General features: G+C 39.5%; 1 protein-coding gene across 1 annotated transcript in view; it reads right to left on the reverse strand.

The window, feature by feature from the left end:
• Positions 1–24,813, reverse strand: part of OTOA (otoancorin) — a gene marked incomplete at both ends in the record, with an annotated part of 47,420 nt that overhangs the window by 417 nt on the left and 22,190 nt on the right. Inside the window, 9 exons of the mRNA XM_080618130.1 lie at positions 374–485; positions 9,619–9,811; positions 11,684–11,781; positions 12,782–12,918; positions 13,309–13,451; positions 14,481–14,636; positions 18,423–18,610; positions 22,198–22,327; positions 24,578–24,671. Of these exons, the coding sequence (XP_080474256.1) occupies positions 374–485; positions 9,619–9,811; positions 11,684–11,781; positions 12,782–12,918; positions 13,309–13,451; positions 14,481–14,636; positions 18,423–18,610; positions 22,198–22,327; positions 24,578–24,671 (1,251 nt within the window). The remainder of the gene's footprint in view (positions 1–373; positions 486–9,618; positions 9,812–11,683; positions 11,782–12,781; positions 12,919–13,308; positions 13,452–14,480; positions 14,637–18,422; positions 18,611–22,197; positions 22,328–24,577; positions 24,672–24,813) is intronic.

Below are 24,813 nucleotides of genomic sequence, written 5' to 3' on the forward strand. Positions count from 1 at the left end.
CACTGCCCTGAGCAGCCTGTTCCAACGCCTACTCATCCTTTTGGTGAAGAAATTGTTCCTAATATGCAGTCTAAATCTGCCCTGGTGCAGCTTTGAGGCTGTTTGCTCTTACCCCATTGCTTATTACTTGGGAGAAGAGGAACAACGACCCCCACCTCACTACAATCTCCTTTCAGGTAGTTGTAGAGAGCTATAAGGTCATTCCTGAGCCTTTTCGAGACTAAACGCCAGTTCCCTCAGCCGTTCCACATCAGACTTGTGCTCCAGACCCTTCACCAGCTTCGCTTTCCTTTTCTGGACCTGCTCCAGTATCGTATATCTCATCTCATGAGCCCTGCATGGAGCAGGGAGTGGGCCTCGGCCTCTTTTTTACCTCCAACTCTTCAGAAGTCCGCTTAGGTGAATGAACTGGAGCTGCTTTGTTAACTGGCAGTAAGCAGAGTGCCGCCCTGTGGTCGGGAACAGCTCCTGGCTCTGGCAGGGACCTGTCAGTGAATGGGGAGAAAAGGGTTGCATAACCCAGCTGAGCAATCGGTATTTAACAGTTGTTGTCATGTTTGGTGACAACGAGCTATTGACTTGATTCGTGGTTAGTAGCCCACTAGAGTATGCACATCTTCCATGGGATAACATAGCCATTATTCCTTGAAGCGGTAAGGCTTTGTGAGTTACAGTGGTGCCTGTTCGCAGCCCTGAATCCCTATACCTGAACAAGAGCATCACTGTCATCGTTGTCCAGCATGCAGCTCAAAGAGGTATCTGCTCTTGAGCAGCATTCCAGTAACTTCTAGTGTTCTCTTGGAAAAAAAAAAAAAAAAACAAAACAACCCAAACCAAACAATCAAACCAGCAACAAAGCAAGCTGGGAATAGCCCTACAGGAACAGGATTTCCAGTGACCGTGGAAAGCAGGTAAGAGGTGATCCCAGCTGAACGGTGGTGCTTTTCTTTTTTTATAGCACTTCAGAAAGGTAAGTTATTTCTTGGTTTATATTATTTGTAATGTCTTGGTTTTTTACATTATTTGTAATGTCTTGGTTTACATTATTTCATGCCGTGTTTGAGGAAACAGTGTGAGGAATTTACTGATAGAGAACAATGAGTACAGAACCATGTACAGAGAATTTCCCACAGCAGAAAGTTATGTATTGTTTGAAGATTTATGAAAAGGATCCTAACTGCAATCTGTCATTTTCTTGTCTAAAATGTAGCATAAACACTGACATTTTTAAAGGGCTCCCTGAAAGAAAAGAGAAGTGATTAGTACCCTCTGCTTGAGTTTATCTTTTTTTAATAAGTACTCACAGTGTGACAAAAGCAAACTTACTTATTTTCAGAGATTAGGAATCAAAGCCTATCCTCTTAAATCACTGTGTTTGTAAATTGTACGTGTAAGTACAGCAATACAACTCCTTCACAGAGTATCTCTTATCTTACACTTACAATGCCTCAAGATGCTACATGTCACATGCAGAAAGTTTAATAAATTTACACTCTAATTACTACTTACTTTAAACAGATATTAAATAACTTTCAGCATCAGCTAATGTGTGATGTAATTACCAGTAAAGCTGCCGATTTGAGGACACATGTTAGGAATCCAAATCCAGTGCTTGGAGAATTTGTACTGAAGATGACAGTGTTTGACAGAACTCCCCAGGTCCATGGTACAGACTACAACAGTGGGGAGGAAGTGCAAATATGTAGTACAACCTCTGTAGCTGCACTACTGTGGCACTTCCATTGCTATATCCAGGTGTAACAGTAAGGTCTGAAACTACAGTTTATGTCTTAGAGTACTGGCTGAACTAGCCAGAGTAGCTGTTTGACACAGGCTTGATTGAAATAGGTACATTTAATATGTTAGACGTAAACACTTCTAAAAGGATGAATGCTGAAATAAAAGTAGCTAATAAAAACACTGGCAGATGCATATCTGGAATCTATTTTAATAGACACATTAAAGTCAGAGAGCTGACATCCTTTCTCTCTCACCTCCTCTCTCAGTTCCTGCAGGATTTATTCAAACTTGCGATCTAAGTTGTTTTCTGACATCTGATTACATATTGAAACATGGCAGGTCCCAGTTACAGACGACCTAGGGCAGCTTTAGCTTGCAGATCAAACCAGCACATGATTTTAACTATAGCCATGGCTATTCTTTGCTAAATCAATATAGTTCTTGTCTATACAACAGTTAAAAATTATCAGGGAAAGGAGTATCAGAAAATATTATCCTGCTGTATTTCTGAGAGTATTTTACATTATTTTTGTGTTTCTCTGCTACGAATTTACTCCTGGTCTCTCTTCTTTTCTCCATGTTCTCCAAAGAGACCACAGATACTAAGTGAGATGCTGTTAAATACTTAAAATATTTTAATTAATACCAACTAAAACATTAGATGGTAAATGTTATACTGTTGCTAGCAAAGCAAGAAATCCAGCAATCATAATTCCTTCTTTTAATACTCCAGTGTACAGTCACTTGGATTGTAAGCTTTGAACATGCCTTGTTCTCCTGCGTCATGAGGGCAAGAAAATCCTCATATTAATCTGGATTGGAAAAGCAGACTGATGCTGAAAAGAAAGCGGCAGAAGAGACAGATGGACATTGGCTGCTTGCTACTCATTGCACAAAAAATGTAATGCATTTCTAGACTATCTATTTCTGGGTACAACTAAAGAACCAGATGTGAATTTTGCTAAAATATCCCACGGTAAAAAAATGCTACAGGTCCAGATCCCAAACAAAGTCAGGTGGGGTGTATGCGCTAGTCTCTTAATTTCTGTGTTTAGGGATTGAGTAGGTAGGTGTGAAAATGAAGTCCAATAATGAATCAGGCACTTTACTAAAATATGAAGTTCTGGATACCTGGATGGTACACAGGTTTAGTTTGTTCTCTGAAAAGCTCGTCACTTACCTACACTTCTAAAAGCATGCTCTATAACAATGCATAAAATACTGTTTCTCAGCAGCAGTTTCAAATGTTCTGGAGTACTGATAAAAGAAATCTAACTTACACTGGAGTTTGTGTTCATTCTTCATAGACCAGTCTTTTCTATCCAGTTTTCCTCCTGCCTTACTAGAAAGGGAAGTCAGATTCCTCATCTGAACAGCAGTGGAGTAAGCAGTGCACAAGGCTTTCCCACATCATATGACACAGGAAAGAATATTTCACTAACCAGGACTATAAGGTAGTAAAATAAGGTTCTTAGCCCCCCTTAGGCCCATGCCTACAGATCTTCCTTTAAAAAAGCCAACCAGCAAATAAACAACAAACCCACACACTTACCAAAAACATTTTCACTGAGATAAAGAGATCACATTGCTTGAAGCTGTGTACCAACCGAGAATACCAGCCTTTTTGGATGGGGGGAGAGAGGAAGAGATTATTTGAAGTTTTCTTTCTACTTCTGTCCAAGGAAGATGGTCTATCACAAGGGAACAAGGTACCACAGTTTAATGAGGTCTCGCTTCTCAACTTATATGCTGTAATTGTCTGTGTGCATGCTCAGAAGCAGCGTGTGGTTTCTATAACTACAACACAGTAAGAGCCAGAACACCAGCAAGTGCACTACAGCCAATGCTATAGGATTACCTGCTCATGTATGTGACAAATTCCAGCTGATTATACAATTCATTACTTGTTTTTGAGTGTCATCAGGGTTAGTCAGACCTCTCCCAATACCCTGGGTGCATTTCTCCCAGTATCCCTGGCAGGCGTGTCTCACCTCTGCTTCCACATGGGCAAACAATGGGACTGTAACAAGGTCCTAGTCTATATGACAGGGCTGCAATCTGTGTTAGGGGAAAATAAATCAGGTGGTGGTGATCCTAAGGGAGGCACAGCAGTCAAGTGATAAGCTAAATCTGCTATAATGCAGTACATAATTGCCTCTGGAATATTTGAGGAGATTATGCAGAGGCATAAGGGGCTTCTTAAAATTGAAGAAGGATGCCTTCTTTTTTTTTAAAAGCAGTATCTTTAGAGCCTGACACTGATAGGAGTTGGTTAGCTCTGATGTGACAGATTGAGATCACTGGGAGTCAAACATTCCACATACTATACAAAACCTGACAACAGCCATAATGCCAGCTTTAACAAGGACAGTTTTCAGATACTGTGGATGGGTAGTTATTTTCTTATCTTCAGGGATTTAAGGGTACCATAGATGCAGCATTTCCCCAGTACCAGGTGGTAGGGATGTCTTCTTTATTGATGATCTACAACTAGTAGCCCCTTTCTCTTTTTGAAACACAATTCTGTATATAAAGGTGTCAGGCACTGAAATAATAAGCCAGCAAAATATTTTTTCCCATCTGTTAACCCTTTAAGAATCCTACATTTAATGAAATTAATTAAACGAAACACCTCCTCCTACATACTGCTGGACAGCGCCACCTGCCACATGGTCACCACACTCAGAAGAGGTGGACTACACCAGAGTTATGTCAGACAATTGACAGCCAGATGTATATCCTGCAGTATGTACAGCAGTGCCTAGCAACCATCAGAGTAGTCATAAGTGGAGAGGAGAGCTGCAATTCTCACAATACCCAGATAAGAAAATGATTGCCATGCTATATATTGAACAGCAGATTTATGCATTAATCTGATTTTCTTTCCCATTCTCAAATATGAATGTTAGAACTAAAAGGATATTGGAAAAATCAAGCTTGGTTTAGACAAGTGTTACCCACATTGACAATAAAGAACAACATTTTTTTAAGGATCAAAGAAATCTTTACACAACAGTTCTCTGTAATATATTCTTCCCCAAAATCTTTTTGGTATGAAGAAGGACTGTGAGATATTTTTCCCATTAATGTATTCCAGTGAAAGTACATACATTTTGTATGTACTACACATATGCACAGATCTGTATGACTAGTGGTATCCTGTGGCATGGATGCCTGCATTAACTCTGCTTTGTTTCATAAGAGTGAAAAATAAGGTTTCTGTTTCGGTTTTCTCTTTGCTACTGGAAGTGAACAGATAGATTACATATACGGGTTACATACCATGTACACTAGCACTCTCCATTTCTTTCTCTCCTTTCCATCTATTCTTCCCAGAAATTCAGTTTCAACAGTTTTGAGGGAGGTATCTCATGAATCACAGTTTTTGTAGAATGGGTTTTTCAATCAGCAACCTTTAAAAGAGCTACATTGGCAAAAGTGTAATTGCTTTTCTACAATACTCGCCATCCAAGACACTCACACCATCTTACAAACCAAACAGGATTTGTAATCTCACCATGAAATAAGTACATTAAGTGGGTGCTCCATGTTTACCCTTCCTACAGCACTCTTGTAAGAAATAGACATGTATTTGGCCAAATGTAAATGCAATGCCAAAATTATTCACATAATTATTAATTTAATAAAAAAATAATCGAGGAGTTCAGCTACTTGAAAGCACTTGTGTTTAAAGAAATTACAGCACAGATGGCACCAAACAAAGAGTTCACTCCTGCTCCAATTAAAAGCTAAACTCTGACTCACATAATTGCAGATGGAATCACTCCCAGGTACATTGACAGAAGAAGAGAGTTTTCAGCTCATACAGATTTTTGAAGTGCTTGGTATAGCTAAGTCATGTATCTGACTTAAACAGTTCAACTGGAAATGCTGACTGTATCCTTGACTGAAAATATTCTCCTGCATCTTCACTGAAGTGCACAAAAAATTCAGAATTCAAGTCATGCAATTTCTAGAAATCAAACAACTTCTTGGTACTTACACATCTAAATGAGGCAGAACTTTTTAATATAAAAAAACAGCTAAATCTTTATAACGAATTTGATCCACTGAAGCACTTTTTTGTTTTAGTGGGCATTTTATTCGCTGGGATTAATATAACTTTTCTTTTCTTTTAAAATAAATGCTGCAATCTATTGTTTACATACAGTAAAGGAAACACAGCAGGAAGAGCTGGAATCTTATTGTTCATAGAATCATAGAATAGTTAGGGTTGGAAAGGACCTTAAGATCATCAAGTTCCAATCCCCCTGCCATGGGAAGGGACACCTCCCACTAAACCATGCCACCCAACGCCTCATCCAACCTGGCCTTGAACACCACCAGGGATGGAGCATTCATAGCCTCCCTGGGCAACCCATGCCAGTGCCTCACCACCCTAACAGTAAAGAATTTCTTCCTTATATCCAATCTAAACTTCCTCTGTTTAAGTTTTAACCCATTACCCCTTGTCCTATCAATACAGTCCCTAGTGAAGAGTCCCACTCCAGCATCCTTATAGGCCCCAAATTGTGAGCATTAGAGAAAAAGGTGCAAGGCAGTTTGCAGCAATATTAGTTCTTTGCTCATAAAATGCAAAACTAGAGCACATAGTACTACCTGTAACATCATGTCACACTTGCCAGGGTTAGTTACAGGCACAGGCAGCTCCTAGAGCAGCAGGTTGCTAAAGAGGGAGAGGGATCAGGAGGGTGTCAAAAACGGCCATGCTCTCACTGCCTACTTTCCCAATAACAAAGCCCTGAAAATCAGGTTGCCTCCTGCTGTTGCAGGAATTACAGAGAATATGGGACTGTGGTGGGAGCTGTTACTCCCAACAGCAGCAACAGCTAAGTTCACCCGCTCCCTAGCAGCAGCAGAAGCAGCAAGCCTCTTCCCTCTGCCTCTTTCTCAGCCCCACTCCTACTGCTTTCCCACCTGTAGTAAAATTTAAATTCTTCTTTCAGTGCTGAGAGCTAGATGTAACGTTTGCCATAAAGAGATACAAATAAATATTTGAAAGGCATTTACTAGAGCACAGTCCTAAATGAAAGAGCTAAACTTTTAAGTTTATGCATTGCCTTTCTTAGTCTAGAAAATCTAAAGACTTCTGCAGTGGCAAAATGGAGAACTGTACCATGCTTTCTTGGTATTAAATCAAGTTAAACAACATCAGAAAGTGTGTTCACATGCAGAGGGTTTTTAATGTTTTCTCTATTGTTTAAAATACTGAGGTGTTGCATGAGAAACATTAGACACACAAGCCATATGTTGATAAAACACATGAGAATATTTGTGGTTTATAATTATGATAAATTAGATAGTATAGAACTTGTGGAAAGCACTGGATTGACAGTCCTAGTAGTATGTAGACCCAGTGAACAGTTTTCCCTATTATTCCTCGGTGTATGCTTCAACCCCACCTGAAGTGGAGGGAGCTTATGATGAACATAAGCATATTTCCATGGTGCATTTTGTTGCATGAAGTAGTATTGCCAATGCCCTCTGTGTTGAATACAAACACCCATGAGGAACTGCATTTCGCACAGGTGCTTATATTATAAGAACACATCATCACTTCTTATCTGAGCAGGATTTAAACCACCAGCCCAAAGATGAAGTTATTTTATCGCAGCAGCACTAATTTTTAGTATGGTTTCTTCTAGGTCACACAGAAGGATAGCCTCTGTCCAGGGGAAAGTATGCTCAGACTACGAGAAGAAAACCCAATGGGAGGATACAATAGTGTGATCAAATTAGCCAATATAAAAAGCACTGGGTACAATACACCAGCTTCCAAATAACAGTCACCTGCTACCTGTCCCCTAGATAGTTTAGGCTCCTACCTAACACAGAAGCATATCTTTTACTCATTGTCTCATGAGACAGATAAGCCATTTTCAGTTTTGAAATTTGTCTCAAGTATTTTGAGGGATACTGTGTCACTTGTTAATCCTAAAGATAGGGAAAGGGAATACTTCATGACGGCAGACGAAGGTGTTGCTTTTAAGAAATTAACCACTCTGCACTCAGGAATCTCAGAGCTTCTTGATTCTACTATTCATGCTGAGCTGCAACTCTTTAGCATCTCCTTTGTAAGCTCCAGGACACTGAAAATCAAAAAGCAAAGAAAATTAAGTCATTTGACTTAGTTTGATTTGCAGTCTTAAAGACTAAGTAGAACACTTTAGCATTTAGTCTGCTTAAATGGAATTTATACCTTAAGCCCAGGGCTGTCATTAAATTTTAGTCTGTCAAAATGGTAAAATCCAATAAAAGTTAATGGCAACATTCTTTTAACTGGAGATTATCAAAGCAGTTGTGGAGTAAAATCTTAGACTGGAACAGGCACAATACAGATTAATACCAACAATATACTCCAAATAACAATGCAGTAATGGAGTACTGGTACATGGAATTTTAAACTCTTGTTAATGTTGGCCTTACAGTAAAGATAAAGGGCTTTCCCCTTGATTACATTCAAAGATAGTCTAACAGAGGTACAAGACACCTTTGTAATACAGAAAAATATTCAAAATTGTTGTCTCTATATTTAAAGCAAGAAGAAGGTCCTACAGTCCTTCACCCTGTGTTGTTCCCTGCTTCTGTTATAAAGCTACTTCTTACTGAAAATATAACTTACCTCAAGCTTAACAAATGTGGATTCAGAAAGGCAGATGTAGTGTAATCACAGCATACAACCAGATGCTGAAGCCACTCAAACAAGGAGCATCTGAAAAGCAGAAAGCATTACGTCTTAGTGTCACTAGTACAGTCTTACCTGCATGACCCCACAGAGGTGCAGCAAATTCCAACATCTGAATCCTAATTACATTCAGCTGCTCAAAAGATGACACTGGTCAGAATACTCACTTCCAGTTTAACATACACAGCTCTGAAGAGCAGCTTTACCGAGGGGTGGTACTCACTAGAGACAGGAAAAATGATCAAGAAGCTCAAGAATTCAGGTGATCTTTACCCAGAAAACTCCTTACTTCGGCATATCTACAGAGAGACGAGTCAAACATGAGGGATCTGGACTGTTTCTGGGAAAGGTCTGCTCTAATTTCCAGCAAGGGCATCTTATCAATTCAGTCCCCCTTACTCCTTTTTTAGCACCTCAACATTCCTCTCTCTTCTTCAACAGCTTATGTCTTGCTGGTATCACTGGAAGCAACAGTATTTGCTGTCTGATAGTGATAAATTCTCAATGTTGGCTTGACTGAATCCAAACTCTCACTCATTGTAAACATCCACTAACATACTTGCCAACACAACTTGTATAAAGTGCAATATGGAGAAGTAAAAACCACTGAACATGTTAAACCACTAAAACGTAGGTACTAATAAGCTTTAATTCCAAATAGGATGGGAACAGCATAAAAAACTTCGAGGTCCTACAGCGTCGGTAAAGATACTAATCCAACCCAGTGCTACCTCCTTTCAGCTTTGCAAAGCAAGGTTCTGCTGCAGATAATGCTTGTGATCTGAAGGTCCAGAGATGGAGAGCCCTACCTTAAATTTAGCCAAAAACACAGGAAAGGAGAGGGGAAAGATCACTGTTTCAGACTGCATTTTACACAAACTAGTACTTAGCATAGTGTAACGCTACTAGCAACATATAGCTACTAATGCCTTCTAACCGTCATTCTCCATTATCTCTTGTTGTGGGTAAATCCAACAACACACATTATTTGTCTTGGTCAAACAAACGTTTCGAGGCATGAGATTTAAGGTGTGAGTTAAATAGTTGATTAGGAAATTCAGTGTAACCCACCTTCAAAATACAGGTGTGATCCTGGTGAATGATGCAGGACTACACACCCCACTGGTGTGTGTGTCCTTCCCCTCTCTGCAGAAGGGAGCGACTATACTCACCGCTTGGAGCTGCAGTTTTCACCTCTTGGGTAGTGCTTGCAGTGTTCTGTGTCTCTGGGGTGCTTGTCCTGGCTCCATCCAGTGCCAGCTGAAGGCTCTGGAGCTGTGATGTATTCAGATGCTCACGCTGTGACCTGGTAACCATGGCGGCATTTTCAGGGCCCAGGTTTGCTATTTGTTCTGGGGACAATGCCTAAGAGAAATAAAAGCCAGAGAAATTGGTTTAGGCTGTCAATTACATAAGGCAGGTAAGGAATCAGAAGTCAGCATTGCCTTGCATTTGGAGCAAGAGGACGTAGCTTTCAACATTGTGTTGCTATAAAAAAAAAAGCTCAATAGAGCTTAAAAAAACCCTCTGCATTCATTTACTTTACTGACCATTCACCTGTCTTTCACCCTTCTCTTTGTTGCTGGGATCTGACAGTTTGAAAAAGCTTTCTATGCCAACACTATATTGAACACTTCTTCAATATATTGCTGGAGTTTAATTTTCCAGCCGTTTCTTTTCTGATCTGTTCAAACACTGAAGACGCTGTGTATCCTCCCATTTTTGTCATCTATTTCCTCTTACATCTGCTCCCAGGCAACCTCACTTGAACCTATGTTTGACCTTTGATTATAGTTAGCAGTTAAGTAAGGAGATGAAAAAAACCTGTGCTTTAATTCCATTGTTTAATTTTCTCATTTAGATTGAAAATCTTCCAAATTTGGTCACATTAAAACTTGAGTTTAAAAATGAAAGATGGCAATCATAATCTTACAGTAATTATATCACATAGCAATTAACCAGTTTGTAAAGCCCGCATGTATTGGGTATGCTGGATTGCTTTGATTCTAGTTAACATTCTGCAGTCACAAGAATTTTAGCCCTCCTACACAGCAAGCCTACTTTGCTGCAGTAATTCTGTATCCAGGTTCTACTTTAGAAAGACTAAATTCCCCTTCCAAGTAGGTCAGACAACAGAGCAAACCCTTCCTGATTTTTCTTTGTCTGCCAAATGATGTGCTTTTTTAAACTGAATAAACACATGTAGATGCCTGTGGGTCCAGAAATTCTGAATTGAGCCTCTTCTTAACTCAATTAATGTCCATAATGTTTCATAAATCAGAAACTGAATAATGTATTCAGCCATAAAATGAAGTTACACAAAACTTGTGTAAAATCAAATTCTGCTTTGAATGTTTCAAATACTGAAAACTTCTTCCAAGAAGGTGCCCTGTTATTCATTAAGCACATTTTGTAGCATTGTTACCATTCTTACTAACAAAACGTGCTATTTGAAGGAAATTCTACAAGATGCTATAGATCTTCAGTTTTGCCTGTTTTTCAAAGAAACAGTTGCACAAAGGACAATTCAGGCTCATCTAAACTGTCACTGATACTGTGCAAGGGTTTTTTTCTCTTTTATGGAAGCTGACACATTTAACTATCTGTCTAGCTCATCTGTCCATAGGTACATTGCTTGCCTGAGCATCTGAAAGAGACCAGCATAGGCAGAATATTAATCTTGTCACTAGGTCAAATAAAGTCTGGGGCAGAGATCTCAAGATTCATGTTCTTATTTCTGGTCCACATTCAGATCTGATGTAATTAGGTGAAATTCCTTTCCATCTGTATCTGCTGTACAATCTGTTTTTTAGAGCTAACCTGGGAGAATGTTGCCAAATTTTAGGATAATGGAAAAGCTCTTACATAGTCAGCAGAGAGTAGCTATGCTAGCATCCTTGCTAATGTTAATAAACAGAGAAGAGAACTCACATCTGAATATAGGGTTTGAAGAAAGAGAGTTTGTTCCCTCCTTTCCAACCCTAGATCTTTGCTTTTTCCTTGGGATGCATTCTGAAGAATAAATAAAGCTTATCTAGCATATTTTATGGGCATCACAAATAAAGATGACACAGCTGAAAGTTAATGTTTCAGATCCTTGACTGCCTCTCACTTAACACAGCGTAGAAAGATTCTTACTAAAACCCAAAACCAAACTATAAATCAGTGCTGCAGTTTATTTATACTAGAGTAAAAATGATAGAAATTTGGTTACATCTTCAGTAACCAAGCTCTTACTTGGAAAATTTCAGGAGGTATAAGTCTTATTGCCACTGGCTGGAAATACGGCATCAAGTTTTTATCAAAAGCTTTTAATTCATCCTCATTCAAACCACCTAAAAAACCAAAACACAACAGGAACAAAGCTCAGTTAATGCTGTTTTTATTATTTTTAGGAAAATACAAATTTTAAGCATTCATACAAACCATCTAATAAATGGTTTACTTCAGTGTGTTATGGAGAGAGATACTGGTTCTTTTTTTTTGCTTTCTTTCATTATATTCCAACATTATAAATCATTTGACTTTAGCCATTGGAATGTACGCTATGGTATGGAATGTACTCTACCTGAGTTACTTTTGGAAACAAGAGAGTGATAAAAATCAATAAAATCATAAGCAGCATTATTAGAGAATGCTTGTTCACAGCCTCTTCTCATACAAGATTAGGGAGTGTAAGCATGCAATGGGAATTACTTCTTCACTCATTAGGTACTTACAGTGTGGAATCATTGCTGCAGGCATCAGAGATGCTAAAATTTATGATTTCAGTGAGCAGTTAAGCGATAACAGGGAAAAAAAAAATCCATGAACAAAATTGTGTGGGACCTCTGGCTCAGGAAGTCTCAGAGACTGTGAGGACACTCTGGAGAAGTATCTCTCCAGGCCGACAACCCTGCTGCTCTTTCACTCTTCCCCAGGCAGCCCATTCTTTTCCACTGTTGGAGGCAGGATGCTCGGTCAGCTACAGCACTGCTCTGACCCAACACAGCCACTCTTGTGGCAGCATGGTTCACAAACAGTGAGTGGGTTTGAAAACCTGACTGGTTTCACCCTCCTTGATTCACCCCTTCTAGCTTACAGGATGCAGATGACTTCAAGGCTATGCTCCCCAAAGTCGGTTTGAGTGGACTGACAGAATATTATGGACTGAGATAACACAACTTTTCCTTAGTGTTAATGAAATTGCTGGATATCCATCCCTGCAGGTGACTGCTCTCTAGAAGAAATGCCTTTTTCCAGCCTAGAAAAAAGCCCTGCTCTGTGAACCTGTTTCTTTATGCTTCAGTAACAATGCTTCAGGACCATCACCATCTGGAGTCTGATTTTTGTTACCTGCTATAGTACCAATTTCCTGTAAAACAGAGCTGTTCCAGCTGGTAGCAGTACCAAACACAGATAGTGTTATCTTCTTAAACTGCCTCAGAACAGGGGTACTACAAAACAACAGGCCAATTCTTGCCACAGCAGCACTGTAAAAGGCAACAAAGTTAACATTACATGCTGCAATTACTTAAATCTGCCTGGAATACACTTAGTCTGCTGTAAGTAGTTTGTAAACCCATTTTCCAGTCAAAACATATGTACACAAATTGCATACAAATGTTTAACGCTTTGAGCAAAAACCTGGGTTTCTCAATGCAATACTTAAAAGGTGAGATATAAATGGCAGAGGAAACCTAAAACAGAATATATTTTAAGTATCTAGTGTACACCTTCTGTAACAGTTATTACCTTTCTAAAAGCATTTAAAATGTAAATAGCATCCTTTAGGCTCTGGAAATCTTGAAGGAAAAAATTGCATAATAAATGTTATCAACAGAGGTACTAATAAATATTTCATTAAGTATTAAATACATTACCTGAATTCAGCAGTCCTTATGGACATGATTTCTGTGGAGTTCAAAGCACAGAGAATAGCTCCTAATCCAACTAAATCAAAGCTTTTTAGTGTACTGATTGTCTGGCCAGAGTCTTCTAGAAAACCTTGCAAAATAGATCTTGCCTACAAAAGCAGTAAAATATTATGCATGAACAGAGTACATATAATTGAAGGCTTTGTTACTAAAGCTCAAAATCTTACCAGAAGCCATGTACCGTATGTAATCCTGAGGCTCCCTGATATAATTAATTGGAACTTTGCCATGTTCAAGAGCAGCATTGTCACCACCTGTATGTGACTTTTAAACAAGGCACTGTTACACAACCACTTCCCAAGTGCAAGTGATTTGAAAGCACTTTGTACCTCTGTTTGTGACCCAGGTCAAACTAGCTACCTAACTTCTAGACAGCTGAAGTTAGGTAGGATAAGCCTCTTAACTAGCTGTTCTTACTGACAGCAGGAAACCTCAAAAGCCAATTAATATTGTATAAATTCCCCCCTAAGTGCTTCTTTCTGATGGTGCTTTTCAGAATGAGAATCTATTACATGGATTTGTGATATTTTGCCAAAGCTGCCTGCCACCACACAGCATCTGTGCAACTGAGGAGCCCTGATGGTATGGGTCCTGAAGTCAGAAATATGCTGCCAATTGCATATACAATAAAAGCTTTTAATGCTTTTTATGAAAGTCCCATTGACATAACTAGTAATTATTCAAGGAAATGAAGATGTGAGGGGCATATCTGCTAATAACTTAGGCTTCTATGGCAGTGGATGCTGGGGTTGGGGGCACACTACCTCTTCAGTGATTACTCTTAGGAAGGGTTAGTATCTCCTAGCAGTAGTATCTATTCTAGGGCTAGGGTGAGATGAACTGCTGACCTCTTTCTACTATTTAGTGAGCAAGTGCTAAAGAATACACTCGTCACCATCACAACTAAAAGTGATTGATGTCCTCTGGGCCATCTCATCAGGGAAGCCAGCAGCCAGGCAGACATCAGTGCTGACCTATCTGCCCACTTTCACTGGGGTCACAGCTGCAGAAAAGCAGCAGGGAGTAGTGTGGATTGCTGTATCTGTTTCTAGGACTTCACTCCCAATGGGTGTGAATCCAGCACCTTTCACCAGGAGTACTTTCAGTAACATACTTACCTGGGTAAGAGTCCATCCTGTTTGCTGACTAAGTACAGAAATGGTGTCAATAGAATGCAAATCCAGCTCTTCAATTTCATGTTCAGTGAGTGCCAGAGCAATGCGGCCCAGGGAAACTATATGATAACTCTTCCAGTCTGGCAGCAATCCCCAAACCTTGAGAAGAGATTCATTAATGTCTAATAGATCATTATGTATCTTCCTTTATATACACCGTTCTCAACCCCCTTGATTTATAAAGACCCAATACCAGCAGCATGCCTCTTTGCACACCAAAGGCAGAGCTTGTGTACTGTGAAGGTTTTTGAGGTTCTACACTAATAATGGTTAGTTTATCTAAAAATGCTGTAATTTGTACAGCTTGAGCTTGTTGATAAGTCAGCACAGGGACTCCTGGAAGTGTTGCTGTAGGAGCAAGTACTACTAAAACCACTGAAAATGCAAGTCTGTGCTGAGATCCACATTGCTACACGACTACCATGAAAGCAGCACCTGAACAACCCAGGCTTCCACAGTAGCTGCAATTACTCTGATTGAGTGACTTTAAATTGCCTCTGTGATCAGTTATTCTGGCTCAGTCATTGACCAGAAAAGCAGAAATCAAAGTAGAGAATCAGGTAATACAGTTACTAAAGTTCTTATTTCTAGCTTGTGTGCATGCAATATGAAAAAATTAATAATTTAAATGTGTTTGTACATATTGATACAGTTAAATCTGTAAAAACAAAGAAATAAGCAGGAGCTCTTCTAAACTAGTACCAATGTATCTAAACTGACAAGTTCCAGTGTTTTTAACCTTATCTGTGATACAGTTACAGTGATTCAAAACCTGTCACAGATCAGAAGATTTTGATTTCAGGAAAAAGTCTGTCAGAATAAGGAACAATGAAAGTCCATCAAGAGCTGAATTTGCAGAGGGTAGAACTGCCAATTATGTTTAGTTGGAAATGACAGAACACAGTGATCAGTGGTCAGTATCTCTTAGGATGTGGCCAGTTGTCTTTACAGAAAAAAGACACTGGTTTTTAGCTGGAGGAAGTGACTTGCAAAAGACAGGTTTTACATAAAGCTCCCTGTAAAGGTTTCCTGTATTCCAGCAATTTTAGCTTATGTCAGTCAATACATGACAGTTTTCTAGCACATGATTGTGCTGCTAACTCCACATAGAAAAACAAAACTAAAAGCCCAGTCCTAGGCTTAGTTGATCATTCATGCTCTCTGATTTGTGGAAATATTTATTCCATTTTCAGGATAGCTACAATAGAACATTAAAAAAAAAAAAAGAAAAGAAAGGCCAAAGCTAGTAAGGACTTGCTGAAGGAGAACCTCTATGGCTGCCTACTAAATAGTGTTTGCACCTTCAGATACATATGAAACTGCACAACCTGCATAAAATAAAGGGCTGGATCTCTGGAATAAGATATTCCTTACACAGAGCTGCAGACTATCTGCTGTCCGTAGCAGTGTGCATATCCGACACAGAGCAGCCTCAGGACTGCTGAGGCGCTTTTCTCAACTATGACCCTGGGGTTAAGGATTTGTTTAAAAGATGCTTTGCTGGGCCTGAGTTTCCACCAGATCTTTTATGCTGGTTTTACAATGTCATAAAGAACAGAGAAAGAGTCTAAGCCTGGGAAATTTCAATCTTTTCCAAAGAAAATAGATAGTAAAAAGCATTAGCCCAATTTTAAAGCTCTTAATTCTCTAGCTTAAGAGATACATGAAACACATGCAGTTATAAACGTTGTGTGTCTATTTCTTGATCTAGGTCATAAACTACAGAATTTGAAGTACTTCATAAATAGTATTATCTGACAGTGCTGGATGAAATCTCAGATATAATGATATAAATAACACAACACATGAAACTGAAACACTCCTTCGTCCTCATTCACCTAGAGACTGCAGATCCATACATCTGTTACTATCACAGAGCTTGGAGACCTTCCACTTACGAGATAGCTAAGCTTCTTACTTTCATTAGACACAATCTGATAACTAGACTTTTTGAATTAGTTTGGAACAATAAGCAGTACGCAGTTTCTTTTAGGGAAATTCAATCGATTTAGGAGAAGTTAAAGCTGGCTTAATCAAACCTTTAATCAAAGATGCCCTTTAGTTAATAACATAACAGCATCATATGCACATAATTACAAAGAGCTTTCCCTGTACTGATTTCTCATGCTTGACTTTCACTGTAACAGCCCTTTGCATTTTGCCAACTAATATATAGGAAGTCTGTCTTTGTCTAGCAGCAATCTGTCCTCAAACACTCATATAGACAGAGTATACCTTCATGCAGTGCACTACAGATCTGTGTATCTTTGAATTGCATATAGCTGGGATATGAGTGTATTAAACTTGTTGGCAATTTCTCTACAGCAGGTATCACTCTGTAGGTATATGATTATGTTGCACTGCTGTAAAATGTTTTAGTTCCCACTATCTTGGATAAGCACTGGCTTTACTTTCTTCCAGGATTGTGGTTTTTTTTCCTCTCTCCCTTTTCCAACCCACATGTCTCCATGCTGACAGAAGAAAGATGTTTTGGGAAGAATGCATTCCACACAGTGGGCTGTTGTTCTGCTGCAACAAGGCAGCAGAGACAGAATTGCAGGGAGTCACCATCTGCCTTTGGGAATCTGGTTAGTGCCACTTCTCTTTGAGCAGTTGCAGTAGAGAGTTTTAGAAGTGGAGCTTCATTGCTAAGAACTGCACTGTTGGTCTTATCTACCCAAAAGTCATGATCAGCTCCCCTGTTTTGGCTGCAGCTGGTGGTTTAAGGAGATGCTGCCCAGGCCCACCTTGTCCCCTGCTCTGCTTTCCTCCAGAGGTCACAGCCTCAGATCTCCAAGCATCTGCACTTGTCCTACTCACAACCAACTGCATTTGTAGATGCTTCCTAACCTCATTCTGTCAAAATGATCAGATGGACCCTAAAATGACTTTCTAAATGTTGGATCATTTTGACAGAACAGGTTTACAGAGCAGCTAGCCACGCAGAGATGGAAACAGAGCAGATAACTTCCAGCAGATGCTGGTGACAGGAAGCTGAAGATCAGCTGGAGATGGTAACCTCTTCACCTCTGGGTTTTCTGCAGCCAAAACAACTTGTTTTACTGCACCCTAAGGCTTTTCCTTGCTGAAACACAAGTGTGTTTGGGTTCCCTGGCAGTGCAGGCAACCACAAAGCAGCAAGAGGTCACCCCCAGGGAGAAGTGCAACACCAACAACAGGGATGGAGCGAGGTCTGACTTCTCTCCAGCCCACAGCTGGCCAAGGCAGCACTGCTCAGAGCCCAGACACCTTGCTGATGCTCTGTGCCAGACACAGGGTGCTGAACTGCACCCCCTCTGCCCTGAATACTCTGACACAGATCTTGCATTGCAGTGCCAGATGAGGAGAGGTTTTAGTCCCGCACTGCTGCTGCAGTATGGGCATCACGTACAGAATGAAGCCAGGGCAGGTACCTCTCTCCCACCAATGGGTTTGTCCCTGCCTGTGACAAGTAGGGAGAACAAGCTTTATTCAGCTAATAACAGTATCTCTCAGTCAGTTTGGTTTTACACCACTGTAAACTATATTTAACACTGATGTAGACAGTTTAATGCGCCAAATTTAATTCTCAGCAGACCAATCAACAGCCTATAGTACTGCTTGCTGATTTTTTAATTATGAAAGAAAAGCGAGAAGCAAACAACTGAAAAGAAATTAAAAGCACTTACGTTTTTCAGCTGCCAATAGCTCAGAACTACTTGCTTGTTGACTCTAAAGCAAGGGCAATGTTCTTCTATCACCATCTCATATTATTTTTCCAATAAACAATAGATATTCTTGCAGCAGTAGTGACATTGCCATAGCACAGTTGTTTTAGAACTGCATAGTTCAATGACAGCAAATCAAATTATGGATTTAATTTTCTTTCACAGACAGGATAGTTACCTGCTTGGCTTTTTCCTTCAAGGCAATAAGCTGAGAACTGTTAAAACCAGAGACAGTCCCAAGAAGTTCCACATTTTTGTCAAAAGTCCCTGCGTCCATGCATTTCAGTTCCTGAACTGACCAAAAGACATTTGCTTCTGCTAATTTAATGATTTCATCTGAAGAAGGAGCTCTGGTTCCCAGGCAATCTGGAAAAAAAGTCAAAGAGCAAGAGTTTTCTTCAAGGAGACTGAAAAAAGGAAATCAAAGCAATATATAGAGATTCAAGACGGTGACAGTTTGTGAATTAACTGCAGCTGATGTAATATCGATAAATTAATTATCGTGCAATTAAATAATTTCTTTAAATAGTTACATTGTTAAATATTAACATTGTTAAATATTTACATTGTCCTGGATATAAAACTAGAATTTGCCTAACTTGTAAGAAATTAGATATATTCTTTGTCCTCCAAAGGTAGTGCATGCTGGAAAAGAAAACAAGAGCAGACATATTTCAGAACAGTTACAATACAGGATGGCACAATAAAATTAAAATCTGGATGTGTGCAATAAGAACAACCAGTATCTTGCAAGTTTCTTTCAAGTCTAATTCCCTAAAGGCATCAAAACCCAGGCAAGAGCTTATTCTGAGGTAAAACCATTGTTCTCTGGGAGCCTCGCTTTAAGTAAGAATGAAATGCAAATCTTTGGGATGACCTTGGTGGAAGTCTCCATACAGCTATGTCATTGTTCACAGAAAAATGTTGCAGCTGAATAAACTTCACATTCAAATAGCACGTATGTGATTCCAGTTCAACAGGAAAAATAACAGACATGAGAGGTCCTTTTACTCTGAAATACCCTGACAAAGATGTATGCCTTGCAAGACTTGCCTGACATTTAAACGAGGTGAAGACAGAAGCTGGATGTGTCAGAGAAGCATGGTGCTTGTTCTTTATGTCAAGCATGTTGTTAAAATGTCAGGATCTAGAGAGGGCTGTTCACTTACAACAGAACTGTATGGACAGAACAACTCCATTTAAAAAAATCTTATTTATGGTCAGGTTCTGGTGCTATGCATGATCAAATGAGACAGTTTCCATTCTGTGTTTTAACAAATCCTGGTCTCTGTTGTCAGAATCTACCTCTAATATTGATGGAAAGCAGAAATTAGAATCCTAATGTAGCGGCTTACTGCTCTCTCTCCTGTCACTAATTTAGGAAAACCTTATTAAATAATTACCTAACCAAATAATTCCTACATGTCTTCGGATACAGTTGTTACCAGTAAAAAGCAAGAACTTCACAGATGCTGTGCCTGAGCTAAGCTCCCCCAGATAGACAAGTTAAAGTGAGGATGTACAAAGTAGATTTGTACATTGAAAGGAGGCAGAGGAGGGATTTATTTGCATCAAAGGAAGCTGCAGTAGTGGGTAGAACACAGAAAAGATTGAATCTGTTGAGCAAACGAAAATGTTGTTCAGCTTCCACTGTACCAGCTGACATTCTGCTCTCCTTTTACACCACCCTCTTGTGAAGCTGCATTGTTTCACTTTCCCCTGCTGCAAAAGGTCAGCTTTTATCATGTAAATGCTACCCATCAAGACACAATGCAGTTCCCTTCCCCAAGTCAAGTAAACCTAATATTTTGTGTTCTGACAAAAAAACCATTGATTTTATTATTTGTAACACACCAGATACACTGGTGCAATTACAGAGGGAAATACCAATTAGACTCCTGGCTTTGCTTCCTATATCTGATGCTACTTCACTCTTCCTTTTGCTATATAATTGCATTTAGTTTGATGAAGAACATATACTATATATAGTATAATATCTCAGTGCTTGAAGTAAGTAACTTGAATTCTTTTTCCAGCATTGCCACTGCTTTCCCGTAGCACCCCAGACACATGATTTCCAAGTTTTACCTCCTATTTTCCATTTTGCGCTAAGCACTACCTTTGTTTTTTCTTGATGCAGACATAGATGTAAGAACTCTGACACTGCTAATTGTTACTGTTATTAACATTAGCTTACAATGGGACTGTGAGAAATGTAAAGTAGCAGGTTGGTACCATGAAGAGCATCAGTGTTATTCCAGAGCCGTTTTCATAACACACAATTTTCTAGTGAGTTATAGCCATATCATAATATGAGATAAGAGCCAAATCAGCCATAAAATTTAATTCCTTATTGAAACCACTGTGTGAGTTGCGTGGAGTTGATGTTTGGTAACAGAACTTCAGTACCACACTTGAACTGTGGAAATATTTCTTAGACTAGCATGAAAAATCCTTTAATTTTTCATCTTCCAGATTCCCCCCTCAGCTGAGCTCGTGCACTCCAAGTGAATGACAAGTCCTCATAGCCCTGGAGACAAGTTACCCTTTGACAAAGATCATTAGCTTCACTGGGAGGTTTATATTGGTCCTTGCAATGCAGATGAGAGTGCTCTGCAACAGCACTGTACGTGAGTTAGTGTGCTTAAAGAAGTCTTTGGGATTCATGTTGTGATCTTGGCCTAATAAAGCACATGTAAGGACACAAACATAGAGAACTGCCTGATGCTGAACCTCTAGTCCTGTGTCCCACGTTTAAAGAAACATGATTGGTGATCTGATGGTTTACTTGTTAAAGGAAGAGTGAATTTCATTCACACAGATGGACTAACATTCCACCAGATAGATTCTGCACTTTTTAGAGCATGTTAGTTGTGTAATGACTCCTCTGATCAACAAAGGTCATGTGTTTTTTTTCAGGCTATGTAAAAATACAACTCTGTAGAACACCCTCTGTCTCTCTCTGTGTACAAATACAGCAGTATCAGGAACAAATTCTTCCCCAGAGATACATAGTTATCATCATACATGCAGATGGATTTCCATGGTGCCTCAAGGGCTTGCTGAGAGCTTGGACCTGTATTCTCTTGGGCAGAGAACCAACGGGAAAACTTTCAGACATAAACGCAAACAGTAACAAACTCCTTGAAATTGTTGGGGTCTAAATTCCCATTAGCGCTTTCCAAAGCCTTCCCCCCCAGTAGGGCTGTTATCCATGGCATAAGATGGCATAGCTTAAAAATTCTGCCTGGGTGAATTTCAAGTAAGAGAAAGAATAAAGTTATTGTAGTAACAGAATATAGTCAAAGAATGTACCTTATACAAAGAAAATGATCCATTTGTCACTAGAGATAACGTCACTAATAGATTAGATTGGTTGCTAATTAAAATACTTTTTAGATTATAACAAACTTTGTCCATTTGGACAGACAAAACATGGTGCCATCAATGTAGATTTAAGAACAGCCGAGTCAACATATGCCCATGTCTGGCAAAAGATTAACTATGTGCAATCTTTTGGCACAACGGTAACTTATCACCTTCATAGGTTTTTAATTCAAGGATTTTCACTTAGATTACACAGGAAAGTTAAAATAAACAAAAAAGTAAAAATAAACAAAACCTTCTAACTCAAATAATTCATCTTCCTCCTTTGTGCAGTCAGATAAATTCCAGAAGATGCTTAACTGTGCAATCCTGTAATGAAATTAAGTGTTTCAGCAATTGGTCAATGTATCAGACAACCATGGGCAAGAGAACAAAGACTAACTGGTTTTGCTGTAAATCTGAACCTCTTTATGTTATTTGAGGCTTTGCTTTTTGTTGCTTGGCTTCTCAGAATGTATTTGATGATAAAGTGAAACAAAAAAGTCTGTTTGAACTGCACCAGCACAGACCAAAACGGCACCATTGTAAATCTGTAACTTTGCACAAATACCATATGAAATACTGACCAGGTCTGGTGACAGATGATTTGATGTTGGCAGTGGCATTGGAGACAGATTCAAATACAGTTGATAGAAGCTCTTCACCTGAAGAAATTGGTCCACTTGTCTTTGCTATTTGTAAAATGATATCTGGGTACTTCAAAAGGAAAGAAAGAATAAGTAAGACTTTTCCCTTTTAAAACAAATCAATTTGCAGAGAAAGATTGTGCAGACCTCAGCAAAGTAGGGCTTAGTAACAGATCGGCCTCCTTCCTATATGTGCAGATGTTTAGAAAAGGAAAGTAAATTTGCTGCTACTCGAAAGGTCAACAGCATACATCTGAGGGGAAAAAAAAAAGAGGAAACAAAGCAAATTCTGAATGATTCTCCCTCTTGTATGCCCTCTCAGCTCCTGGCAACACCTGAGCACTGTCTGATTGCAATCTGTGTCCAGACCCTCCCGTAACAGTGAGTTTAACCATTTCAGTGTGTGTAGTACAGAAAGTACTTTGTCTTAAATTTGTCAGATAAGTATAAGAATTGAGGATAGGGACCCAATTAAATTAAGAGAAATACCTTCAACTTATTCATGTGTTTTGGGCTTTTTTGACCTCTCTCCTTCACTGTGCTAGACAACTTCCTTTCCATGGAAGAGTCCTGTTCTATTTGGTCAATTATAAGCATTATCTTCTGAGGAATATTTGCTGACTGTGCTCACATATTACTGTTGAAGAATTAATTCCTCATTCCAGTATAGTTTAGTCCTATACATAAAAATTATAAGATTAGAAGAACTAAAAAGGGCAAAGAAACTACAAAGTGCAATGCTGAGGCTCAGTTATTGTTACGTATGCTGCACTGGCCCTAGGGCAAAGGGCCACATGAGTAAATGCTAATTTGATCAGTATGATCTCATTAATAGGATAAGAGACACAACTTTTATGGTTGGAAGGTAGGGGAAGGGAGGAAACAACACTGCAAGGTGTAAAGCACTAAAATGTTAGAGTCTCTGTCACTATAAATGCACTGGGTTTTTTTCCTACATGACAATATATAACTATTATCGTATACATGAAAATAATGCCAACTTCATGAAGTTCAACTAAGTCAAGTGCAAGATCCTACACCTGGGTCAGGGCAATCCCAGGCACAGCTACAGGTCGGGCAAAGAAGAGATTCAGAGCAGCCCTGTGGAGAAGGACCTGGGGGTGTTGATTGATGAGAAACTTAATGTGAGCCAGCTTTAGTGCACTCGCAGCCCAGAAAGCCAACTGTATCCTGGGATGCATCAAAAGGAGCGTGACCAGCAGGTCAAAGGAGGTGATCCTGCCCCTCTGCTCTGCTCTTGTGAGACCTCACTTGGAGTATTGTGTGCAGGTCTGGTGTCCTCAACATAAAAAGGACATGGAACTGTTGGAACAAGTCCAGAGGAGGGCCACGAGGATGATCAGGGGACTGAAGCACCTCCCGTATGAAGATAGGCTGAGAAAGTTGGGGCTGTTCAGCCTGGAGAAGAAAAGGCTGCGTGGAGACCTCATAGCAGCCTTCCAGTATCTGAAGGGGGCCCACAAGGATTCTGGGGAGGGACTCTTTGTTAGCGACTGTAGTGATAGGACAAGGTTCAAACGTAAACAGGGGAAGTTTAGGTTAGATAAAAGGAAGACGTTCTTTACTGTGAGGCACTGAAATGGGTTGCCCAAAGAATTTGTGAATGCTCCATCCCTGACTGTTCAAGGTCAGGTTGGACGGAGTCTTGGGTGATGTAATTTAGTGTGTGGTGTCCCTGCCCATGGCAGGGGGGTTGGAACTAGATGATCTTAAGGTCCTTTCCAACCCTAACTATTCTATGATTCTATAATTGGTTATACTACCATTACTTTGAGGAAGCAATTTTGATGGAGTCAAGAATGTGTGAAAGAAATACACACAGTTCCTTGCCACAAGAATTATTTACCTAGTTTAGCGTTCAGGTCACATAGACTGCATTATGACCTTATTTCTCTCTACAACTACCTGATAGCTTGTAGGAGGTTGTAGCGAAGTGGGTGTCAGTCTCTTCTCCCAAGTAACAAGTGATAGGACAAGAGGTAAAAGCCTCAAGTTGCACCAGGGGAGGTTTAGGTTAGACATTCAGAAAAATTTCTTCACCAAAATGGTTGTAAAGCATTGGAACAGGCTGCCCAGAGAAGTGTTAAGTCACCAGCTACGAAGGTACTTAAAAGACGTGTAGACGTGGCACTTAGGGACATGGTTAAGCCATGAACTTTGGTGAACTTGGCAGTACTATGTTAATGATTGGACTCAATGATCTTAAAGGTCTTTTCCAACCTAAATGATTCCATGACATTCATAAATCAAAATTCTAGCGTTATCTTTTACAAATTTAAAAAGTATATTAAAAACATACCTTTTCAGCAAGGATGTTTAATTCCCCTTTTGACAGCAGAGCTATGAACGGTCCAACATCTAATGTCATTTCCACTGTCCAGTTGTTTGGGAAACTGAAGAAATGTTTTGGAAAATTATATTAATGAATAATGTTTTCAATCAAAATTATACTAAAATTTCACAGGTTTTTTTTATTCTGTATCATATCAGAAACACAGACATTCTATGCCAATTGCTTATTAGCAACAGATTGCA

The sequence above is a fragment of the Psittacula echo genome (assembly GCF_963264785.1).
Source record: "Psittacula echo genome assembly, chromosome: 5".
Taxonomy (NCBI): Eukaryota; Metazoa; Chordata; class Aves; order Psittaciformes; family Psittacidae; genus Psittacula; species Psittacula echo.